General features: G+C 55.0%; 1 protein-coding gene across 3 annotated transcripts in view; it reads left to right on the top strand.

The window, feature by feature from the left end:
* Positions 1 to 21,432, top strand: part of GRIN2D (glutamate ionotropic receptor NMDA type subunit 2D) — a 38,331-nt gene that overhangs the window by 10,081 nt on the left and 6,818 nt on the right. For all 3 annotated transcript variants that reach the window (XM_023245297.2, XM_045046494.1, XM_023245298.2), the window contains 7 exons: positions 3,712 to 3,826; positions 4,198 to 4,409; positions 4,666 to 4,834; positions 5,322 to 5,475; positions 7,826 to 7,951; positions 8,156 to 8,385; positions 9,731 to 9,891. In XM_023245297.2, the coding sequence (XP_023101065.2) occupies positions 3,712 to 3,826; positions 4,198 to 4,409; positions 4,666 to 4,834; positions 5,322 to 5,475; positions 7,826 to 7,951; positions 8,156 to 8,385; positions 9,731 to 9,891 (1,167 nt within the window). The remainder of the gene's footprint in view (positions 1 to 3,711; positions 3,827 to 4,197; positions 4,410 to 4,665; positions 4,835 to 5,321; positions 5,476 to 7,825; positions 7,952 to 8,155; positions 8,386 to 9,730; positions 9,892 to 21,432) is intronic.

Below are 21,432 nucleotides of genomic sequence, written 5' to 3'. Positions count from 1 at the left end.
CGGGGGCTCGAACTCACGAACCGTGGCAAGCGTGTGGCGATCGGCCTGGGCCGGAGTTGGACGCTCAACCGACTGAGCCACTCAGGCGCCCCGAGTTACATCTTCTACTTGCGGGCACTTCAGATGTGGTGGAATGCATCCAGAGTACAAGCTGGATTTCAGTAACAAAATGATCCCAACAGTTCAGTGCCCCAAACGAGGTACAAGTTGTTCTGTCGATCCGGAAATGAGGGGCACCTGGCTGGTTCAGGCGGTAAAGAGTGCGACTCTCCATCTCTGGGTTGTAGGTTCGAGCCCCACGTGGGGAGTAGAGATCACTTAAAAATACAATCTTAAAGGGGCGCCTGGGTGGCGGTTAAGCGTCCGACTTCGGCTCAGGTCATGATCTCACGGTTTGTGAGTTCGAGCCCCGCGTCGGGCTCTGTGCTGACAGCTCAGAGCCTGGAGCCTGCTTCGGATTCTGCGTCTCCCTCTCCCTCTGCCCCTCCCCCGCTCAGACTGTGTGTATGTGTGTGTGTGTGTGTGTGTGTGTGTGTGTGTGTGTGTCTCAAAAATAAATAAACGTTTGAAAAAATTTAGTAAAATAAAATCTTTAAAAAAAATCCAGACAGGAGTGTTCCAGGCTATCGCAGGCTCCGTTGTCCCAGGTGATCATTCAGGGACCCAGGACCCTCCCGCCCTGTTGCTCTGCCCCCCTTCTTTGCGGGGTCCAAGCTGCGTCCTTGGCGTGTCTCAATTCTAGTTCCTGAGAAGGAGGAAAGAGAGGAAGTGGGGAGCGAGCGATTTCCTTTTTGGGGCAAGTGCTACAGCGGGGACGAGGCATCCTTTCCGTTGGCGAGAATGACGTCATGCGCCCGGGGCTGCCTGGTTGGTTGGCGACAGTGGCGTGCATGCAGATTGGTGAGACGGCAGTTCTGATTGGCTGGCGCCTGCGCCGTGCCAACTGTTAGAGTTCGAAGGTCCCTCCTGCGCGCGGCGGGGCGCTGGCCGCGGGGAGGCCTGGGAAGCGTGGACTCTGGCTGGACAGGCCAGAGGAGGACAGGGTTTGGTGGGAAACAGCATCTCCACCGCAGGAAGTGTCGGCAGTGATGAGTCTGGTGACAGAACAGTGGAAGGAGAGCCCTCTGATCCTGAAGCGAGGGCGAGGGGAGCTTAGGAAGAGGGGGTGGGTGGAGCCTAGGAAGAGGGGGTGGGTGGGGCTTAGGAAGGGGGGTGGGTGGGGCTTAGGAAGAGGGGTGGGTGGGGCTTAGGAAGAGGGGTGGGTGGAGCCTAGGAAGAGGGGGTGGGTGGGGCTTAGGAAGGGGGTGGGTGGAGCCTAGGAAGAGGGGGTGGGTGGGGCTTAGGAAGAGGGTGGGTGGGGCTTAGGAAGAGGGGTGGGTGGGGCTTAGGAAGAGGGGTGGGTGGAGCCTAGGAAGAGGGGGTGGGTGGGGCTTAGGAAGAGGGGTGGGTGGGGCTTAGGAAGAGGGGTGGGTGGAGCCTAGGAAGAGGGGGTGGGTGGGGCTTAGGAAGAGGGTGGGTGGGGCTTAGGAAGAGAGGTGGGCGGAGCTTAGGAAGAGGGGTGGCTGGAGAAGAAAACCTAGGGGGAGTGACGCGAAGCGGGTGACTTGGGGAACAGGAGCCAGGGACGAGGAGGTGAGGAGAGCATCCCTCGTTCATAAATACTTACTGAGCGCCCGCTGGGAACCAGGGCTCGTGCTGGGCTCTGGGAACACAAGAGATGAATAAGCCCATGGACTTCTCTTCAAAGAACACAGGGTCCTGGAGGGGTGGCAGACAGGGACGGGATAATGACAACACGGTGTGCGGCTTGCAATCCTGGGGGTGGCGCGGGCATTGGGGGAGCGCCAGCAGGAGTTACTGTCTGAGCCAAGACATTTCGGGTTGCAGGGAGCAGAGACTCATTCAACTTTCCTGAGGGAAAAGGGGGTTTATTGGCAAGATAAACACGCACAGCAGCCCAGACGCCAGGAATTGAGGCCAATCTCTTTCTGATTGTGTCCCTCTTACTCTCTCGGTCCCTGCCTCTCCCCCCAACCCCCCCCCCCCGCCCCTTCCCGACTTGCCACGCTCGGGTTCTCTTCTTACCACTGCTCACGCAGAATCTCCGCTCTCTGCTAACCCTCATCGTTTCATCCCATCCTGTCTACCACCCATCCCCCCGCCCCCAATCTCGCAGCCAACGTCTTCCCAAAGAAAGAATTCCATTGGCCCCGATCAGCCTTCCAAACGAGGCTGCACAGTCACGGGTCTGCGTGTGGAGTCAGGGAGGTTTCCGAGACGAGGAGCTCTCTGAGCTGAGACCTGACAGTTGAATTGCTCAACTCACTCATTCATTGAAAGGCCCTTTACTGCGTAGTCTTCTGTGTCCCAAGCACTGCCTTAGACACAAGAGTACAGAGTATTATTAGAAAAAGGTCCCCGCTCTCATAGAGCTTACCAGCTCATAGCAGAGACAAAAACAGCGAACAGACAAGACAAGGAAGAAAACATACCAGCAGGTGATGAAACAGGTAGAACGTGATAAGAAATGCCCAGGATTCCAAGAGCGGCTCGGAGTTCACCAGAAAATAGTATTCCAGGCAGAAAGATCAGCATCGTACAAAGGCCCAGAAGGGAGAAAAACTCAGGCAGGTGGCTAGGCCCGCAATAGCTCAGGGGGGGGATGAAGGCGGGAGAATTAGGGGTTGGGGGTGATGAGGCTGGGGAGGTAGAGGGGGGCCAGGCCATAAGGGCCTTGAATGCCAGGTTGAGAGGCTGGACTTTGTTCTGGAGCACTGGGGAGCCATGGGGCAGGGGTCCAGGAAGCCTGGGGCGATGGAGAGGAGGGATGAGGGGGGCAGGGAGGTGGCACTTGGGGACTGATGGCCTGGGCAGGGGGAGCAGGGGGCGTGAGGATGGCCACTGAGGGTCTGGTGCAGTGACCAAGGCCCTGTGGCAGGCGTTCACGGTACAGGTACCATTGCATAGTGAACGGGGAGTCCCGAGACCCTCTGGGGCTTCCCCCAGAGGAAGGGACACTTGAGCTGAATCTTGAAGACATAAGGATCAATCAGGGTGAGAAGGGACAGAAGAAACATTTTCCAGGCAGAGAGCACAGCACCTACAATGGTCTAGAGATAGGAAGCCACTTGATACGTTTGGGGGACACTTTGTTGTTGTTGTTAAACTTATTTATTCCTGAGAGAGAGCGCATGAGCAGGGGTGGGGCAGAGAGAAAGGGAGAGAAAGAATCCCAAGCAGGCTCCTCACTGCCAGTGCAGAGCCCAGACTCAGGGCTCGAACCCCCGAACTGCGAGATCATGACCTGAGCCGAAATCAAGAGTCAGACGCTTCACCGACAGAGCCACCCAGGCCCCCCTGGGGGACACTTTGCATTCAGTGTTAGTGAGGCACAAAAAGGGCTCAGGGCGGAAAGAATTTGAGGGTAGGAAGGGTTCAGAGATGCGGCTGCACAGACAGGTGGGGCCAAAACACACAGGGTCTCTAAGAGGACCTCAAACTCAGGCGGAGGGTCCGGGACCTTGTTCAGGCGGCACTGGGCAGTGAGCAGAGAGTACCGAACAAAGAAAAAGAAGATTTGGGTGTTCGGGATCTGGGGGGAGAGACTCCAGCCAGGGGCTGAGGCTGGTCCATAAAAGGGATTTTTCTCTGCCTTCACCCGCCTAGGGCCAGTCCAGGTACCTACATGTCCCCTCCCTTCCTCCTGGGCAGGTACTTCATGAATATTACCTGGGACAACCGGGATTACTCCTTCAATGAGGATGGCTTCTTGGTGAACCCCTCTCTGGTTGTCATCTCCCTCACCAGAGATAGGACTTGGGAGGTGGTGAGTCCCAGCCCCAACCTCAGGCATGGGAGAGGGTCCGGACTCCTGGGCACTGAGGGAGAGGGCGTGGGGACCCAGACGCCTGGGTCCTGGCAGAGAGAAGGGCTGAGGTCCTGGACTCCGGCCTCTGAGGGAGGGAGGAGCCTGGACTTTTAGGTCCTGGCAGGGGGTGGGGGGGATGGGGGGGTGGGGTGGGGGTGGGGAGTGGGAGCCTAGACCTGTGGGTTCTCAGGGGGCCCAGACTCCTGCATCTAAGGGAGAAGGAGCTGGGAGCCTGCGCTCTGAGGAAGGAGGGCCGTGATGGGCAGAACATTCTGGAAAGTACCCTCCACCCCCCGGAAGGAAGCCTGAATCCCCTTCTCTTGGCCAAGGTGGGCAGCTGGGAGCAGCAGACTCTCCGCCTCAAGTACCCGCTGTGGTCCCGCTACGGCCGCTTCCTGCAGCCTGTGGATGACACACAGCACCTCACCGTGGCCACGCTGGAGGAGAGGCCCTTTGTCATTGTGGAGCCCGCCGACCCCATTAGTGGCACTTGCATCCGAGACTCCGTGCCCTGCCGGAGCCAGCTCAACCGCACCCACAGGTGACAGCCCGATCTCCAGGAGTTCCGGTTTCAAACTCCCTTGAAGCCCGGCAGCCCTGGCCCCAGCCCCCTCCTCCCTTGGCACTCAGCCCAGTCACCTCGGACCAGTCACGGAACTCCTCCGAGCCTCAGTTTCCCCAGAGAGCGCTAGCCATAGTTTTAGCTGCTGCTTGGCTCTCCCTCCATACCCTCACCCCATGGGGGAGTCTGAAGTGGGGGGTCCCCAGCATCCCCAAGCCTGCTCGCTCCCCCGCAGCCCTCCCCCGGACGCCCCCCGCCCGGAAAAGCGGTGCTGCAAGGGCTTCTGCATCGACATCCTGAAGCGGCTGGCGCAGACCATCGGCTTCAGCTACGACCTCTACCTGGTCACCAACGGCAAGCACGGGAAGAAGATAGACGGCGTCTGGAACGGCATGATCGGCGAGGTGAGGCCGGACGCGGTGGGGTCCGGGGAGGAGCCGAGCCGGGCTGGGGCGGGGCCAAGGCGCCAGAGCCCTGGGGCCGGAGGGGCGTGGCCCGAAGGAGGGAAGCCGGGCTTGGAAGGGGCGGGGCCGGCCTCCGAAGACCCGCCTCGGCCGCGGGGCGGGGCCACGAGGACGGACTCGAGACGGCGAAAGGGGCGGGGCTGGGAGGGCGGCACCCTGAAAGAAGGGGGCGGGGCCTAGGGGATGCCGCCCAAATCAGGAGAGCGGGTTCTCGGAGCCTCACGGGGCCTGGGGCTACCTCCTCCCACTCCCGTTCCCCGCCTCTCCCCTCCGCCTTTCGTGCCCCACTCTGCGTCCCCCTCATCCACTCTCCTAACCCTCTCCGTCCCCCTGTCTCTGGTCTCCTGGGGCCGGGCTTGCCCACCATCCTCCTCCATGTGCTTGAGCCAGCCGGGTTCCTTCACCCCCTTCCTCGCCCTCACCCCAGGTGTTCTACCAGCGCGCCGACATGGCCATCGGCTCCCTCACCATCAACGAGGAGCGCTCCGAGATCGTGGACTTCTCTGTCCCCTTCGTGGAGACGGGCATCAGTGTGATGGTGGCACGCAGCAATGGCACCGTGTCCCCCTCGGCCTTCCTCGGTGAGCCCGGGGCCCTGGGACGGCAACACTGGGGCAGCTGCGTGCCCGGGTCCCATCCTGGTGTTGCCTGTCCCCCGCGGTGTGCCTGGCCAAGTTGGCATGGCTTCTGAGCTTCGGTTTCCCAGTCTGTAAAACGGGAGAAGCCATCTTACCACGAGGCCCAGGACACTGGAGCTTCAGGAACCTTCCCGGGCACATTCTCTTCAAGGCCCTGCGCCTTGCATTCTTGGAGTCATAATTCTGTATGGTTTTTTTTCTTAAAGACACCCCTCCAAATTGTATCAGCTTCAGGCCCTACAAGCCCCAAGTCTTCCCCTGTATGGGAGATGAGGAAAAGAGATTAGCTTGGTAATGGCACATAGTAAGCGCTCGATTCACTTGTCGGTGTTCACCGAGTACCCATCATGTGCCGGGCTCCGGGGCTGCACGCAAATCCCTGTCCTCTAAGAGCTCTTGGCCTCGTGGGGAAGACAGACAATAATCTCTTAAACGGATCCATGGGACGAAATCACTGCAGGTGATGATGAAGAGGATGAGAAACTAAGCCAGGGGAAGAGGTGGAGAGGCACAGGGTCGGTGCCATCAGGGGAGGGCAGGAGGGCCCCTTTAGGGAGGTGACTCGGTCCTGTGGAGATCTAGCTGGAGAACAGTTCCAGGCAGAGGGAGCAGCGGGCAAAGACCCCGAAGGTGGGGACGCGTGTGGAGTGTTTGGGAAACGGAGCGAAGCCTGCGTGGCTGGAGGCGGCCGTGAGGGGGTGGGAGGCGAGGACCGAGAGGGAACAGAGTGGATGATGCAGGGGCCTTGGTGGCTCGGGTAGGAGAGTGGGGTTTCACTCTTGCTGCGACGGCCAAGGTTTTAACTCTAGGTGGTGGGGGAGGGGGGCATATGATCAGATCTAGGCTTATAAAACATCCCACTGGAGGCCCTGTGGAGGCCGGAGGCCCCCGGGAAGGCAGAGGTCCGTGCAGAGCGGTGGTGGGTGTGGGATAAGAAGTTGACAGTGAGGGTGAGACAAGGAAGGAACCAGGCCTGGGATGCGATCGGGAAGCTGACACCCAGCGGGTTGGCGGCCTTGAGGCGCACCGGGTCGGGATCTCACCGACCGAACTGGGAGACAACAGCAAGAAAAGTGCACATCAGGCCAAGGGCAGCAGGGCACGTCAGTTCTCTCTTGCTCTCTGAAGTCTGGGCAAAGCTCCTGGGAGCAGAAAGGCCGGGAGACAGCACAGCTCTTCCTTGGCGGTTCGTTTCTGTGCATTTCCCCCGACAACATCTCCGTGGCCTTCTCTTTGCACCAAGGTCCCTGCGGGTACACCCTGAGAGGCACATGGGGCCCCTGCTTCAGCAGGGAAGTGACAAGGTCGTACTTGTGCGCCACCACGTTGCCCAGCGGAGGCAACAAGAGCGTTCCCGGATGCCGCAGTGACAGTCCGGGTGGTGACCCTGCTGTGACAGGGGCAGTGCTGGCCGCTTGCGCTTGGCCCAGGGAGGTCAGATCACCTGGTAGGAATCTCGGGGGAAGTGGCGATTTGGGTTTATTGTCGGTGAAACCTCCCGGAGGCGGTGTGAGGAGGAGACACACAGATGCAAGTTTGGTAGGCAGGTCCGGGTGGTGCCCCTGTCAGGGGAGCGGTGGAGACGAGGCGGAGAGGGCGAGGCTCATTCTGGAACTGTGAGTTCTGGCCGGTTAAAGCAGTGGGTTGTTGAGAGAGCGATCATGCCGGAAAGGAGTCCGGAAGCGAGGCTGAGGGGCGGTGACTTTGTCACGGAGGCGCTGGGGAGCCACAGAGGGCTATGGGCAGGGGGGAGGCCAGGTCACCTCTGGGTGCAGAAGGATCCTCTAGGGCTGCAGGGGCCGGGGAGGGGGGTGGTGGCTGGAGAGGGCAGACAGGGGAGATGGTCCAGGGGAGAGAATGAGGTCTGAGCTTGTTGGCTGAGAGAGTGGAGAGGGGGGCCGAGTTGGGGGGCAGGAGTCGGGGGGACAGGCTGTGGCTGGTGAGGGGGAGGGGGGAAGGGTGTGCAGCTGGCTCCCAAGATGGGGGGGGCCCGGGCGTTGGCCTCGGTGTGAAACCCGGTGGGTGGCCAGGTGGAGACTCGAGGCTCAGGGAACAGTTTAGGAGACCGTTTATATTTGGTGGCAGAAACCGCAGAAGAGGTTGAGGTGGCGGTCTTTGAGAGACACTGTCTCCCAGGGGTCTGGATGGGCGCTGAGACGGTCCCTGAGATGGAGAGCCTGGGCAGGGGACAGAGCAGGACAGGGTCAGATCTCTGATGCACCATGTTCTCACGTCTGTGGTCCCCCAGTCCTTGGCTTGGCCAAGTCATGACCCCACACCCCCTTGCCCCCAGAGCCCTACAGCCCTGCCGTGTGGGTGATGATGTTCGTCATGTGCCTCACTGTGGTCGCCGTGACCGTTTTCATCTTCGAGTACCTCAGTCCCGTCGGCTACAACCGCAGCCTGGCCACGGGCAAGCGTGAGTCGCCTTCCTCCATCACCTCCGAGCACCCGGACCGCAGATGGAACTACATTTCCCAGCAGCCCCTGGGGGGGGTGGGTAGAGTGGTGGCCTCTGGAGGTGCCAAGAGGCCTTGGGGGCCGCTGGGAATTGTAGTTCCTTCTGCTCCCTCGTGGAGTAGAAGGGATTTGGGGTCCATGTCCCCCTCCTGGCCCCCTGCAGGCCCTGGAGGCTCAACCTTCACCATTGGGAAATCCATCTGGCTGCTCTGGGCCCTGGTGTTTAATAACTCGGTGCCCGTGGAGAACCCCCGGGGGACCACCAGCAAAATCATGGTGCTGGTGTGGGCCTTCTTCGCCGTCATCTTCCTCGCCAGCTACACAGCCAACCTGGCCGCCTTCATGATCCAGGAGGAGTATGTGGACACCGTGTCTGGGCTCAGTGACCGAAAGGTGTGTGGCGGGGGAAGGGGGAAGGAGGGGGGCGGGGAGGGGGAGCTGGTTGGGATGGGAGGTCAGGTCAGCGTTTGGCCGCCCGGAGGTCAGGGAGGATTCCTGGGAGTCTTTTCCCGGAGAGAGTTCCAAACTGGTAGAATAGAACCTTCTGGAAGAGAAAGGTTGTGTTTCTATTTAAATGTTCCCAGGAGGAGAGTGTCCCTAAACGTCCTGGGGTGGGGGTGGGGGTGGGGGGCAGCAATGCCAAATGGGCTATTCTAGACCAGTGCCTCCCTCAAACCGTGAGGAAGGGCTAATCTGTGACCTTTTCCCGGTGTAGATCGGTGTTTTTGTAAGACACCATAGAAACGAATTGTGAGAAAAGAAACATAAAATGGAAAAACCAAGACGCGCCGCATTCAAACCCCAAGTTTTACTCAGTTTCAACAGACGTAACATCATTCTGGCCAATCGCTCTGGGGGCATTGGCCCCTGGCGGGCTCAGTCGGCAGAACGTGCGACTCTTGATCTCGGGGTCGTGAGTTCGAGCCCCACGTTGGGTGTAGAGTTTCCTCCAAAAATACATACATAAATAAACTCCCCTCCAAAAAATTGCTTTAAGTGCTCCCTCCCTTGAGGTCTGTACTTCACCTCATCACGGATCACGGTTTGTTTGGGGACTGGTGATATACAGAGCACGCTTGGAGACCAGAGTGGTTAGCTGACCTATTAGAACCTATCGTGACCCATTAGAAGGCTAAGAAATCAGTTCAGTGGATTGCAACAGCTTTTTTTTTTTTTTTTCGAATACATAATGTGTTTGCATCTTTGCTTCGGTCGTATACGCACTTGACGTTGGGCCAACACACACCTGTGTGGCTACGTCTGTTGTTAAAAGAGTGAACTGTTTCGGAACGGATCGGTACATAGCAACCGCCTCCAGCCCCACCCCCCCTCCCTGTGCCAAGCGCCCGCCCCTGGGACCTCCCATGATCCAGCAAGTTAAGGGTGAATGCCTGGCACGTCAGGGGCCTCTGGGACCCTTCTGGAACTCTGGAGCCAGCGTCTCTTCTGATGGGACTATGATCCGGCCATGCTGGCTGTTAGAGATTCCAAGAGTACTCCTGATCATGTGGACGTATACATGCGTGCACACATATGCACGCATATCTGTGGCTACCTGCGGATGTATCTGCTGGGTTGGAGTCGAAAAGGGTCGTGGTGAGCGCGCTTGAGAAACGCTTCTGGACCGGGGCGCCTGCCAGATGGCTGGCGTCCCCCAGAACAGAGCATCTGGGTCAAGGATGTCCTTGACCCAGATGGCCCCAGGAGGGCGCCCTAATAACTTCCCATTCTGCCCCAGTTCCAGCGGCCGCAGGAGCAGTACCCGCCCCTGAAGTTTGGGACGGTGCCCAACGGGTCCACGGAGAAGAACATTCGCAGCAACTACCCGGACATGCATAGCTACATGGTGCGCTACAACCAGCCCCGCGTAGAGGAAGCGCTCACTCAGCTCAAGGCAGGGTCAGCGCAGACTCGGGCTGGGGGGGCGGGGGGCCGCCGGGGGCCCTGAGGATGCTCCGAGATAGCGAGGGGCCGGCGGGGGGGGGGTCGTTCATCAGCCTCAGAGGTCAGCCAGGGGTGGGCCAGCTTGGAGGGCAGAGGTCGTGGACGGCGGGCGCGAGCTCCCCCTTCCAGAAGTAGCGTCCCTGTGGTGTTTTCAGAGATCCTAGTAGCTACAGATTCTGGGGCCAGACTGCCAGGGTTGAAATCCTGGCTCTGGCTCTTCCCGGCTGTGTGACCTCGGGCAAGTTACTCGACCTCTCTGAGCCTCGGTTTCCTCCTCTGTAAAATGGAGATAACAGGAGAACGCGCCCATCAAGTTGTTATAAGAATGATTACGGTTCTCATTATCGGTTAGTATAATATATTATTTAGTAGTACTGTGGGTGTTTGCTGTTATTATTATTATTATTTTCAGTATGATCATTAGACCCGAACTCGCCGGAATCCGTACTTGGATTAGTGTTTCTTTTCTTTTCTTTTTTTTTTTTTATTTTTTTTCAACGTTTATTTATTTTGGGGGCAGAGAGAGACAGAGCGTGAACGGGGGAGGGGCAGAGAGAGAGGGAGACACAGAATGTGAAACAGGCTCCAGGCTCTGAGCCATCAGCCCAGAGCCCGACGCGGGGCTCGAACTCCCGGACCGCGAGATGGTGACCTGAGCTGAAGTCGGGAGGCTTCACCGACTGCGCCACCCAGGCGCCCCTCTTTTCTTTTTGTAATATATATATTTTTTAACTTCAGCCTCCCAAATCACAGGGATAAAGTTAAGTTCAGGCTCCAAAGTACAGACCAAGGTTATAACAAAGCTGGGCACAGTAACTGTCCTCCCTGTTCCTCCTCGGTTGCACTATTCAAAGTGCATATATTTCCTTAGCCCCTAGTCTATGCCAGGCTAGTGAAGAAACAGACCATAATCCCGGCTTTGGGGGAGCTTAGAGTCCAGAGATGGGAAATGAACCAGAAACACACAAATGGAGAAATCAGTATGATTGCTCCAGAAAGTGCGGGTGAGTTAGGGCGCGTCTGAATTGGGACACATTCACCAAGGGGTTCAGGGCGGGCCTCTCGGAGGAGGTGACTGGAGCAGAGCCCCAGAGGACGTGAGGGTTAGCCGGGTGGACTTACGGAGGCAGAGCCTTGCAGGCAGAGGAAACAGGTTGTGCAAAGGGCCTGAGACAGGAGTGGTTTTGTGGCTGTAGGGCAGAGAGCTGACCGAGGGGAAGATGAGAGTGAGACGCGGGTGTGGGACCTGAGGCTGAGGTCAGGGCTGGGTTTTCTTCGAAGGGCAGTGAGAAGCCATGAAGAGGGGGGAATTTAGGCAGGGGAATTAGGCAGGGGAATTTAGGCAGTGATCTGATTTCTGTTTGCAAATGCCCCTTCTGGCTGCCCTGCGGCCAATGGATGGTCGGGCATCAGCGGGACCAGGGTGGAAGCTGTCGCGTCCTCTGGGTCACCGTCCCCAAGGCCCACCCTCTGCTCACCCCTCAAGTAGCCACTCCTAACTGAATCGTTTTTTACCGCTCTGTCTCGATTGAAATTTTTGAAAAGAAAGCTAGCCGATCCGGTTGAAGGAAAATGTTGGGTACGCATCGCAAAGCGGCGGGGTGGGGGGTGGGACTCTCAGAACCAGTTGCAGACAGGAAGCCGAGGCTTTGTGAGAACGTGCAAGTCATTCGTTCCTTTTGAAATGTTTTAAGGAGCACCACCTCTGTGCCAGGCACAGTTCCTGCACTGGATAACAATAGACAACACAAGAGGTAAGTTGCATGGATCCTTAGGAGTAAACAGACAGAGGTGTCTTTTTCCCTCTCAGTAAGAAGTCCGAGGCGGGCATGACAGCTCAAAGATACCATCAACGATCCCAGCCCTTTCCACGTATTTGTTCCGCCATCCTTCCAGCCTAGACCTTCTCGCTCACTGTGATTGCCTCATGGTCACAAGATGGCTGCTGCCGCGCTGCAGCCTTGGTTCCAGGCAAGAAGGCGGAGGAAGCGCGAAATTGTGGAGGACTTCCTCCCGGCAAGGCCTTGCCTTTTTAGTGGGGGGAGAATATGCCTTTCTGGGGGAACTTCTGGCTGTTTCGCGGGCGTGTGCCAGATGGTCACTCCCAGCTGCAGAGGAGGCTGGGAAACTGAGTGCGTTAGCCTTAGGGCCGCCGTTGTAGACGATGGCAGAGGGAGAGGTCGCAAAGGGAGACTGTGCCAGCCAAGCCGTCCGCCGGAGTCCTGCCCTTGTGCAGTTTGTGTTTTGCCACCGAGAAGCTTTTCCCGTGTATCTTTTCCTTCTCAGGGGCTCTCCTTCTGCCCTATGTCTTGAGCCCTTGAGGGGGGAGGGGGTCACAAGGTCTCTTGTCTCCACCTCTGCCTGTGTCCCCTCGGGGCTTCCTTCCCCTGCAGACCTGTCACTTCTGATACCGAGAACGGGAGCACCTTCTCATGAGTCACCTCTTCTTTCTTTCCCCTCCTGTCTCTTCACTGCTGTTCTCTCTGCCCCACGCCCCACCCCTGCAGAGATCTGCCCCCCCTTCTCCTTCACCCTCCCCCTTGAAGCACCACGAACTCGAGGTGTGTTGGGTAACAGGCTTTTCTTTTTAAACCGAGACTTTGGGGGTGCCTGGGTGGCTCCGTCGGTTAAGCGTCCGCCTGTGGGTTTCTGCTCAGGTCATAATCTCCCGGTTCGTGGGTTCGAGCCCCATGTCGGGTTCTGTGTTGGCAGCATGGAGCCTGCTTGGGATTCTCTCTCAATATCTCTCTCTCTCTCTGTCTCTCTCTCTCTCTGCCCCTCCTCCACTCGCACTTTATCTCTCTCAAAATAAATAAGTAAACTTTAAAAAAAGTACAGAGAGGCTAAACAAGTTCAAGGTCAGAATTCCGCCCTGGAGAGAACCTGACTCCTTGTCCCCCCACATGAATCTGTTTCCTTGCCTTCCGCATCACCTCCATCCCTCCCGCATCCCTTGGCTCCTGGCCCTGCGTCCCTGAAACTGCTCATGTTGTCATCTCTTCTCTGACGGACCCTCCTCCCTCCCTCTTGAAAGGTCCTGGCCATTACAGTAGGTCCGCCCAGATAATCCAGGATAATCTCCCCATCCCAAGATGCTTCATTTAATCACATCTGCCATATTCACGGGTTCCAAATATTAGGGTGTGGGTATCTTGGGGGGGCATTATTCTTTCTACCCCCAGTTCTCAGAGCATAATCTCTCTCCAACCGGAGGTGTGGATTCTGCTTGGGCACAAGTCCTTGGCCCCAGGGACCCCTCTGGCAATAGGGGGTGGGGCGGGGAGAGTCCTCAAAAGCAGGGGGCCCAGAACAGCACTCCCTTGCCTGAGGTCTGAGGGGTGTGTTGAGTTTGGAGAATCATGGGCGGAGGTGTTGGGACACAGAATAGCACAGGAAAAAAAAAAAGAAAAGTTTTTAAAATTTTTTTTAATGTTTATTTATTTCTGAGACAGAAACAGAGGGTGCGTAGGGGAGGGGCATAAAGAGGGAGACACAGAATCTGAAACAGGCTCCAGGCTCTGAGCTGTCAGCACAGAGCCCCACGCGGGGCTCGAATTCACGGACGGTGAGATCATGACCTGGGCCGAAGTCGGAGGCTCAACTGAGCCACCCAGGCGCCCCCAGGGGTGTTCAACAGCCCCGATCGTCCAATCAGACGGCCCTGGCTTGGAATGGGAACTACCCCTTACTAGTCGTGGGCCCTGGGCCAGGCAATTCAGCTTCTGAGCCCTAATTTTTGCCTTCATAATATGGAGTCAACAATCCCCCCCGGGGTCACAAAGTGGCTCTGGGAAATGGAGACGCCAGGAACCAAGATTCCTGTCCGCCTTCTCGGTTTTGTCCTCTCAGGGGCCACTGGCTCTCATCCCAGGCTCTCTGCACAGATCTTGGCTTCGGCTGTGCCCACGGACGCTGTATGGCCCCCAGTTTCCCCGCAGGTGTTCAGCTCCAGGGTCCGGCGGGAGCCCTGGCGCGGCCTCGGTTCAATTTCACAGCTCTGGCTAGGGAGAATCCCGCCGGTCCAGCGAGGAGTCGGGTGCCCTTGGCCGGGCCAACCAGCAGCGGCCAGGGTGGGACCTGGTCACGTGGTTCCTGGGCCGCCACGCCCCTGCGCCGCACAGGTTCTCAAAGATGAACCTCTGGGAACCTGCTGGCAAACAAAATCTGGTCCTCATTTCCAGAACACCGGCCTCCTGCTTTTCCAGGGGGTTTCCTGGTGGACCCCTCAGCACCCTTCCCAGGGCTCCCCCATCTGGAGGAGAGCCCCCTGTCTCTGTGCCCAGCACGACCGCCTGTCGCCTTCACATCCCCCAGCTTCTTGAACAACATTTCCCTTCCCCCCAACTGTCTTTTAACCTCTCCTTAACGGTATTCTTTGCCTGACACTTGCTTGTTGTTAAAACTAAGGTAAAGGGGTACCTGGGTGGCTCAGTCAGTTCAGGTCACAATCCCATGGTTTGTGAGTTGCAGCCTCACTAAAGGCTCTCTGCTGTCAGCCTGGAGCCGGCTTCGGATCTTCTGTCTCCCTCTCTGTGTGCCCCTCTCCCGCTTGTGTGCACCTGCTCTCGCGCGCGCTCTCTCTCTCTCTCAAAAATAAATAAACATTAAAAAAATAATAACAAGGTGGATAGAGAAGCGCTCTCCCCCACCCCTCCTTAACCTTTGTTTATGATTCCAGGAGTTTCTTCCTGCCTTTTTCCCCCCCCTAGAGCAGAGCTGGGGAACCATACACGTAATTTAAATGTTTCTATCAGCCACACTCGAAGAAACGGGATAGTAATCTTAGTGATGTTTACCCCACTATCCCCCATATGTTCTTTCCATAGTAATATGAAAATCAGTGGCCACAAAGCATTAATGAGATGGGTTCTCTTTTTTTTTTTTCCGTTTGGGGGCTTTGAGGCGTGTTACACGCACAGTGCCTCTCAGTTTGGAGTGGCCACATTCCCAGTGCAAAAGTGTGACACCTGACTAGTGACTGCCATTCTGGACAGTGTAGATCCAGAACTCTTTCGACCTCTTTTTTTTTTTAAGTTTGTTTGTTTGTTTATTTATTTATTTATTTATTTATTTATTTATTTATTTATTTATTTCATAATCTCTGCATCCAAGGTGGGACTTGAACTCACGACCCCGAGATCAAAAGCCGCGCCCTCTTTGGAGTGAGGCAGCCAGGCGCCTCTTTTTACCTCTTTTGTTGTTCCATTTTCTTCCCTTCCTTTTCCTCCTTCGTCTCCTCCTCGGCGTCTTCTGTATTTTATTTTACTTTTATTTTTATTTTTGAGAGAGACAGAGCGTCAGCGGGGGAGGGGCAGAGAGAGAGAGAGAGAGAAAAAAAAACACAGAATCCGACGCAGGCTCCAGGCTCCCAGCTGGCGGCGCAGAGCCCGACGTGGGGCTCGAACTCACGAACCGTGAGATCGTGACCTGAGCCAACGGAGCCCCTCAGGGGGCCCCTCCTTTGCCGCCCTCTTGCTCCTCCTTCTCTGGAACTGGTTCCCGCTTCCTCCTCTCCTTTGCTCGCTCCACCCCCGGAGGTCATACAGGATCTCCCCGCCCCTTAGGATCGCTGGAACGTTGGCTCCAAACGCCCTTCCCAAGAATCCTGCAAATTCCGGGGCTTCTCAGGGTCACTCTGGCTTCCAGCTCCTCGTCGCCGGATCTAATTCGCTTTCTGGAACATCTCGCCGGCCCGAGCGTGTCTTCCCAGCTCCACAACCTATCCACCCAAATCGGAACCCACGCCTCCCCCGAGTCCCCAGAAAAGCCCCTCCCCCCCCCCCCCCCCCCCCCCCGCGCTGGCCGCTCAGATCCGAACGTCTAGGGCTGGGACCCCGCTCTCCTCCGGAATTCGAGGCGCGCTGCCGCCCGCTGCTAGGAAGTGTTTCCTGGCCGCGTTAAAAGACGTAAAAAGAAACGGGTGAAATTAATTTTAACAGTGCGTCTTACTTAACCAGGTATAGTCAAAATATTGCAACGTGCGATCAGTATGGAAATGGTTGGGACCTTTTACATAATCCCCCCGCCCCGCGCCCCCGCAAGAAGCCGGGGTGCGTTTCACACTCAGCGCATCTCAGATCAGACGCGCCGCGTTGAAGGGCCCAGAATAGCCACGCGGCGCGTAGCTACCGTATTGGGCCGCCGGGCCTACATCACGTAAATGCAGACTTTCCTAGTGAACCTGAGGAGCAAGCCCTGGGCCCCACCCCGAGCCCCCTGGGACTTTCTCCCTTCCTTACTCACCCCCAGGGTATCCGGCCCAGCCAGCCAGCTGACTCATCACGCCCTCTCCCCTCTCCTAACCATTCGTCCTCAGCCCCTCCCTCTAGGGAGACCCCTGGGGATTCGAGATCCTCTCCCTCTGTTCTGCACCGCGGGGCGGTCTCCCCGGGCTCTGCCCACCCACCCCTACTTCTGGGGGGCTTGAGGCCCCATTCCTTGGGAATCAGAGGCATTGCCTTCCTCTTGGACTTACCCAGGTATGCCTCTTGTCGGTCTGTTTCCTCGGGGAGCAAGAATGCAGTGACTCAGGGGGACCCCGTGTCCAGAGAATCCACTCGGTTCCTGAGTTTTGGAGAGCAGCCCCATCTCAAAAAAAAAAAAGGACCCCAAATCTATCCCACCCTTGACTTCGGACCAGGATAGACACCTGTTTTGTTTTGTTTTGTTTTGTTCACCCAAATGTCAGCCACAACCCCCGCCCCCCAACAACCCCCTCCATTGCTTGAGGCTCCAACCTGTGTCTTTTTATAATTCATCTCTGTGTTGTCGGGGCTGTTGTTGAGATGTAACATGCACAAGCTAAGCGTGAAGCTCAAGGATTTGTCTGTGTCCCACATGCAAATGCGGACGGGCGGGCGACCACACCCGGATTAGGGTATGGGAAATTTCCAGTCCCTCTCTGGTCACCCTAGATTGTCACTGTAAATTAGCATTGCCTGGTTTGGGATATCCCGTAAGCAGAAGCGCACGGGGCGTATGTGGTAGCTTTTGTGTCTGGCCTGTTTTGCCCGAGCTCTGTTCTGCTGGGGAACGTTTGGATTATTTCCAGTATTCGGCCATTAGGAAGGTTCTATGAACATTCTTTTTTTTTTTTTCTTTCTTAAGTTTATTTATTTACTTTGAGAGGGAGAGAGAGAGAGAGAGAGTGTGTGTGTGTGTGTGTGTGTGTGTGTGTGTGTGTGTGCACGGGAGGGGCAGAGAGAGAGAGAGAGAGAGAGAGAGAGAGGGAGGAGAGAATCCCAAGCAGGGTCCACACTGTCAGCGCAAAGCCCCAGGCGAGGCTCTAACTCAGAAACTGTGAGGTCATGACCTGCTCTGAAACCACTTAACTCACCGCCCCCCACCCCAGGGCACCCCCTCTACTGGGAACATCCTTGTGGAAGTCTTTGGGGGGATGTACACATGCATTTTTCTTGGGTCAACACGCATGGGCGCAAACTACAGGGTCGTAGGGAGGTGTATGCTTAGCTTTTAAAAGACTTCCCTGGGGTGCCGGGGTAGCTCAGCCGGTGGAGCATCCGGCTTCGGCCCAGGTCACCATCTCACGGTTCGTGAGTTCGAACCCCTCATCGGGCTCTGTGCTGACAGCTCGGAGCCTGCTTTGGCTTCTCTCTCTCTCTCTCTTTCTGCCCCTCCCCTGCTTGTGCGCTCTCTCTCTCTCTCTCTCTCTCAGAAATAATAAATGAATAAACTTTATAAATGAAGGAAGGAAGGAAAGGTGGATGCTTCTAGACATCTGCCAAAGTGGTTGGGTCAACTTCCACGCCGGCAGCGCATTCCTCTGGTCCCGTATCCTTGCCAAGGCCTGGATCCTTCCCACCTCGTTTTCATTTACTCTAGTGTTTGTTCTGCATCAAGTTCTGCTCTAACTCATGTAATTCGGTCATTCTCAGCTTTCCGGGGCTCCCGTTAAGTCTGTGGCCTCACAGTTCTGGAGGCTCCCGGTGCTCCGGGTTCCTTCTCAGGGCCAGGGAAGGAACTCCCCATGGCTCGTCGCTGGGCATCTTCCCGCCGTGTCTTCACATCGTCTTCCATTTCCGCGTCTCAGTGTCCAAATTCCCCGCTTTTTGTGGGGACACCCGTCTTGTTGGATCAGGGCCCGCCTTATTTTATCTTGATCACCTCTGTAAAGACCCGACCTCCAACTAAGGCAGGACTTCCATGTACAACTGTTGGGAGAGGTCACTCAACGCAGAAGACTTCACTTTTTTTTTAATGTTTACTATTTATTTATTTTCAAGTTTATTTATTTTGAGAGAGAGAGAGAGCATAACCGGGGCAGAGAGACAGGGGGAGAGACTCTCAAGCCGGCTCCGTACTGTCGGAGCGGAGCCCAATGTGGGGCTCCAACTCATGAACCATGAGATCATGACCAGAGCTGAAATCAAGGGCCAGAAGCTTCACTGACTGAACCACCTGGGCGCCCCTATTTATTTATTTATTTGTGTTTTTTTTTTTTTTTTAAGAGAGAGAGAGAGGGAGGGGCAGAGAGAGAGAGAGGGACAAAGGGTCCAAAGCAGGCTTGCGCTGACAGCCACGAGCCCGATGCAGGGCTCGAACTCATGAACCATGAGCTCATGACCCGAACCAAAGATGGACGCTCAACCAATTGACCCACTCAGATGCCCCTCAACCCATGATATTTTAGAGGTGAAGATTATCACTCCCATTTTATAGATGAGGAAACTGAGGCGTAGCAAGGTCCCCCAGCTGCTGGTGGCAGCGTTCGGATTTGAACCCTGGCCATTGGATTCTGAGCCCAGCCCCTCCACCACTACACTACCTTGCCTCGGGTGGGCAGCAAAAATCCCAGAATCACCCTCTTTGTGCCCCTCCCCAGAAGCCTCTTGGACTCACAAAGAACATCTTGCGTTTCTCACTGTCACCTCTCGCTCTGACTTCCTGCTTCGGCAGAATTCTTTTTCTCCCCAGTATTCCTTTCTACTCTTTTCCCCCCTTAGTTCTATTTTTATCGGAGCTAGACATCCACATAGTTTGCAGAGTCAAATACAAGATCTCTCTGGTTTTTTAACGAAAGCCAGCAGCGTCCCATCTGCCTACCCTTCCCGCCTCGCCCGCCCCAGAGCAATCTGCGTTTACCTCATTTATTGTATCATTTTGCTGTTTGTGTCCCTGTCTCGAAATACCGTGTTTGTATGGCTACCTCTTGATTTTTCAATTTCGGGTATTTTCCATTCACTTCTTACTATGGGAGACACATACTCATACTCTTATTCAAATTACTCCAGCCTCCCACACTGTGATTCTGGCTAGATGAAAATGCAGTGTTTATATGTTATGACTGTGTAAGTGCTCCCACAGCTGCCAGAAGTAGTAAACCATGATTACTTTCCTCTCCTACACAATTCTTTGTTTTTCCTGGAGTTAATCATTGTCTTTCTTTTTTTTTTTCCCCCACTTGCTTAGTGGCTGAGCTTTCTTTGTTAATTCAAAATGCTCTTAACTATGTGAATCTCTTCTTCACATGCTCATTTGCATCAGGTACTCCGTTAATTTCACCATACTGACGAAGCTTCCCTCGTGGCCTCTGACCTGCTCCGGCATGCTGCATAGCTACTATCCCCATCCTTTCACCAGTCCCCTGGTCACACCCTAAACCTCACTCTTCCTGGATTTTTCTCTCTTGTTCTTTTGAGCTTCCTGACAAAAGGCACATGGCGCACACGCGTGCGTGCGCGCGTGTGTGTGTAAAATTTTAGAGACACTGCATGTCGAAAACATCTTTAGTCTTGGTAGGCCTTCTGGCTGGGTATAAAATTCTGGACTGGAGGTCATTTTCTCTCTAATTTTTTTTAATATTTATTTTTGAGGAAGAGAGAGCGAGCGAGCTAACGAGGCAGGGGAAGAAAGCAAGAGGGAGAGAATATCCAATGCAGGCTCTGCACGGACAGCAGACAGCCCAACGCAGGGCTCGAACTCACAAACCTCGAGATCGTGACCTGAGCCGAAGTCAGACACTTAGCCGGCTGAGCCACCCAGGCGCCCTTCCTCTAGAATTTTGAAGGCGTCGCTCTGTTGTCTGCTAATTACCAGCGTTACTGGTAAAAAATCCAACATCATTCTGATCCGTAAGCCTGTGTGTCACCTGTTTTTCTTCTCAGTGTGTTGACATTTCTCAGTGAAGCGTCTTCGTTCATTTTCATCGCTGGACCTCTCAAGGGTGTCCTCCTGTCATTTATTCTGGGAAACTTCCTTGATTTCTTTCAGTTGTGATTTCCCCCTTCCCTCCATTTCTCTCTGGAACTCTTATTAATTTGATATCGGGCTTCCTGAACTGTCTCTTCCTTTCATTCTCTTATTTTTTCAGCTCTTTATCTTATCTTTCTGCTCTACTTCCCGAGAGCTCTTCCTAACCTTATCTTCCACTCTTTATTCAGCTTTTCACTTCTGTGAGTATATGTTCAATTTCCAAGAACTCTTTTTTTTTTTTAACTTTACTTATGTCTCTTCATCATCTCTAGACCCCATGTGGGGCTTGAACTAACGACCTTGAGATCAAGAGTCACATGCTCCTCCAACCGAGACAGCCAGGTGTCCCTCCCAAGAACTCTTTTTTTTTATCCCTGAATTTTTATACTATTTTCTCAATTTCATAGTATTATTTATAGTGTCCTATTTTATAATACGCATGGTTCGAATTACAGTATCTTGTCTTTTTCACATTTTCTCCTCTATGCATAATCTGTTTGCTCCAAGTCTCCCCCTCGCCGCCCCTTCCCATTTGTTGGGTTCCTTTCTATCTTTCTTCCTGAGGCTTTACTGATATCTAGTAATCCCTAGAAGTCTGGTCATACGTGTGTTTTTGTTTTGTTTTGGTTTTGTCTGTTCATATTTTGGAGGGAAGTCCAAAACTCTGGAAGCGGAGGGCTTGTGATTACACGAGTGGGGTTTTTGGCTATGAACATCACTGTAGGTGATCTGCCTGGACCACTTTTGTTGGGGAATTCCCAATGTCAGTATTTTTTTTTTTCTTAGAGTGGTCGTATGTATGTATGCACATGTATATGTATCATATACATGGAGAGAAACAAGGAAAACAAACACTGAATTATCATCTCCCTTAAAAAATAACCCCTAATGATATGAAAGTTAAAAGACATTCATCCAGGGGCGCCTGGGTGGCGCAGTCGGTTAAGCGTCCGACTTCAGCCAGGTCACGATCTCGCGCTCCGGGAGTTCGAGCCCCGCGTCAGGCTCTGGGCTGATGGCTCGGAGCCTGGAGCCTGTTTCCGATTCTGTGTCTCCCTCTCTCTCTGCCCCTCCCCCGTTCATGCTCTGTCTCTCTCTGTCCCAAAAATAAAATAAAACATTAAAAATAAATCTTAAAAAAAAAAGACATTCATCCATTCATCCAGTAAGGATTTTATTTATTTATTTATTTATTTATTTATTTATTTATTTATTTAAGGTTATTTATTTTTATTTTGAGAGAGGGAGACAGCAGGGGAGGGGCAGAGAGAGAATCCCAAGCAG

Source organism: Felis catus, chromosome E2, assembly GCF_018350175.1.
Source record: "Felis catus isolate Fca126 chromosome E2, F.catus_Fca126_mat1.0, whole genome shotgun sequence".
Taxonomy (NCBI): Eukaryota; Metazoa; Chordata; class Mammalia; order Carnivora; family Felidae; genus Felis; species Felis catus.
The sequence above is the reverse complement of the archived record's forward strand: the minus strand, read 5'-3'. Positions and strand labels throughout refer to the sequence as shown.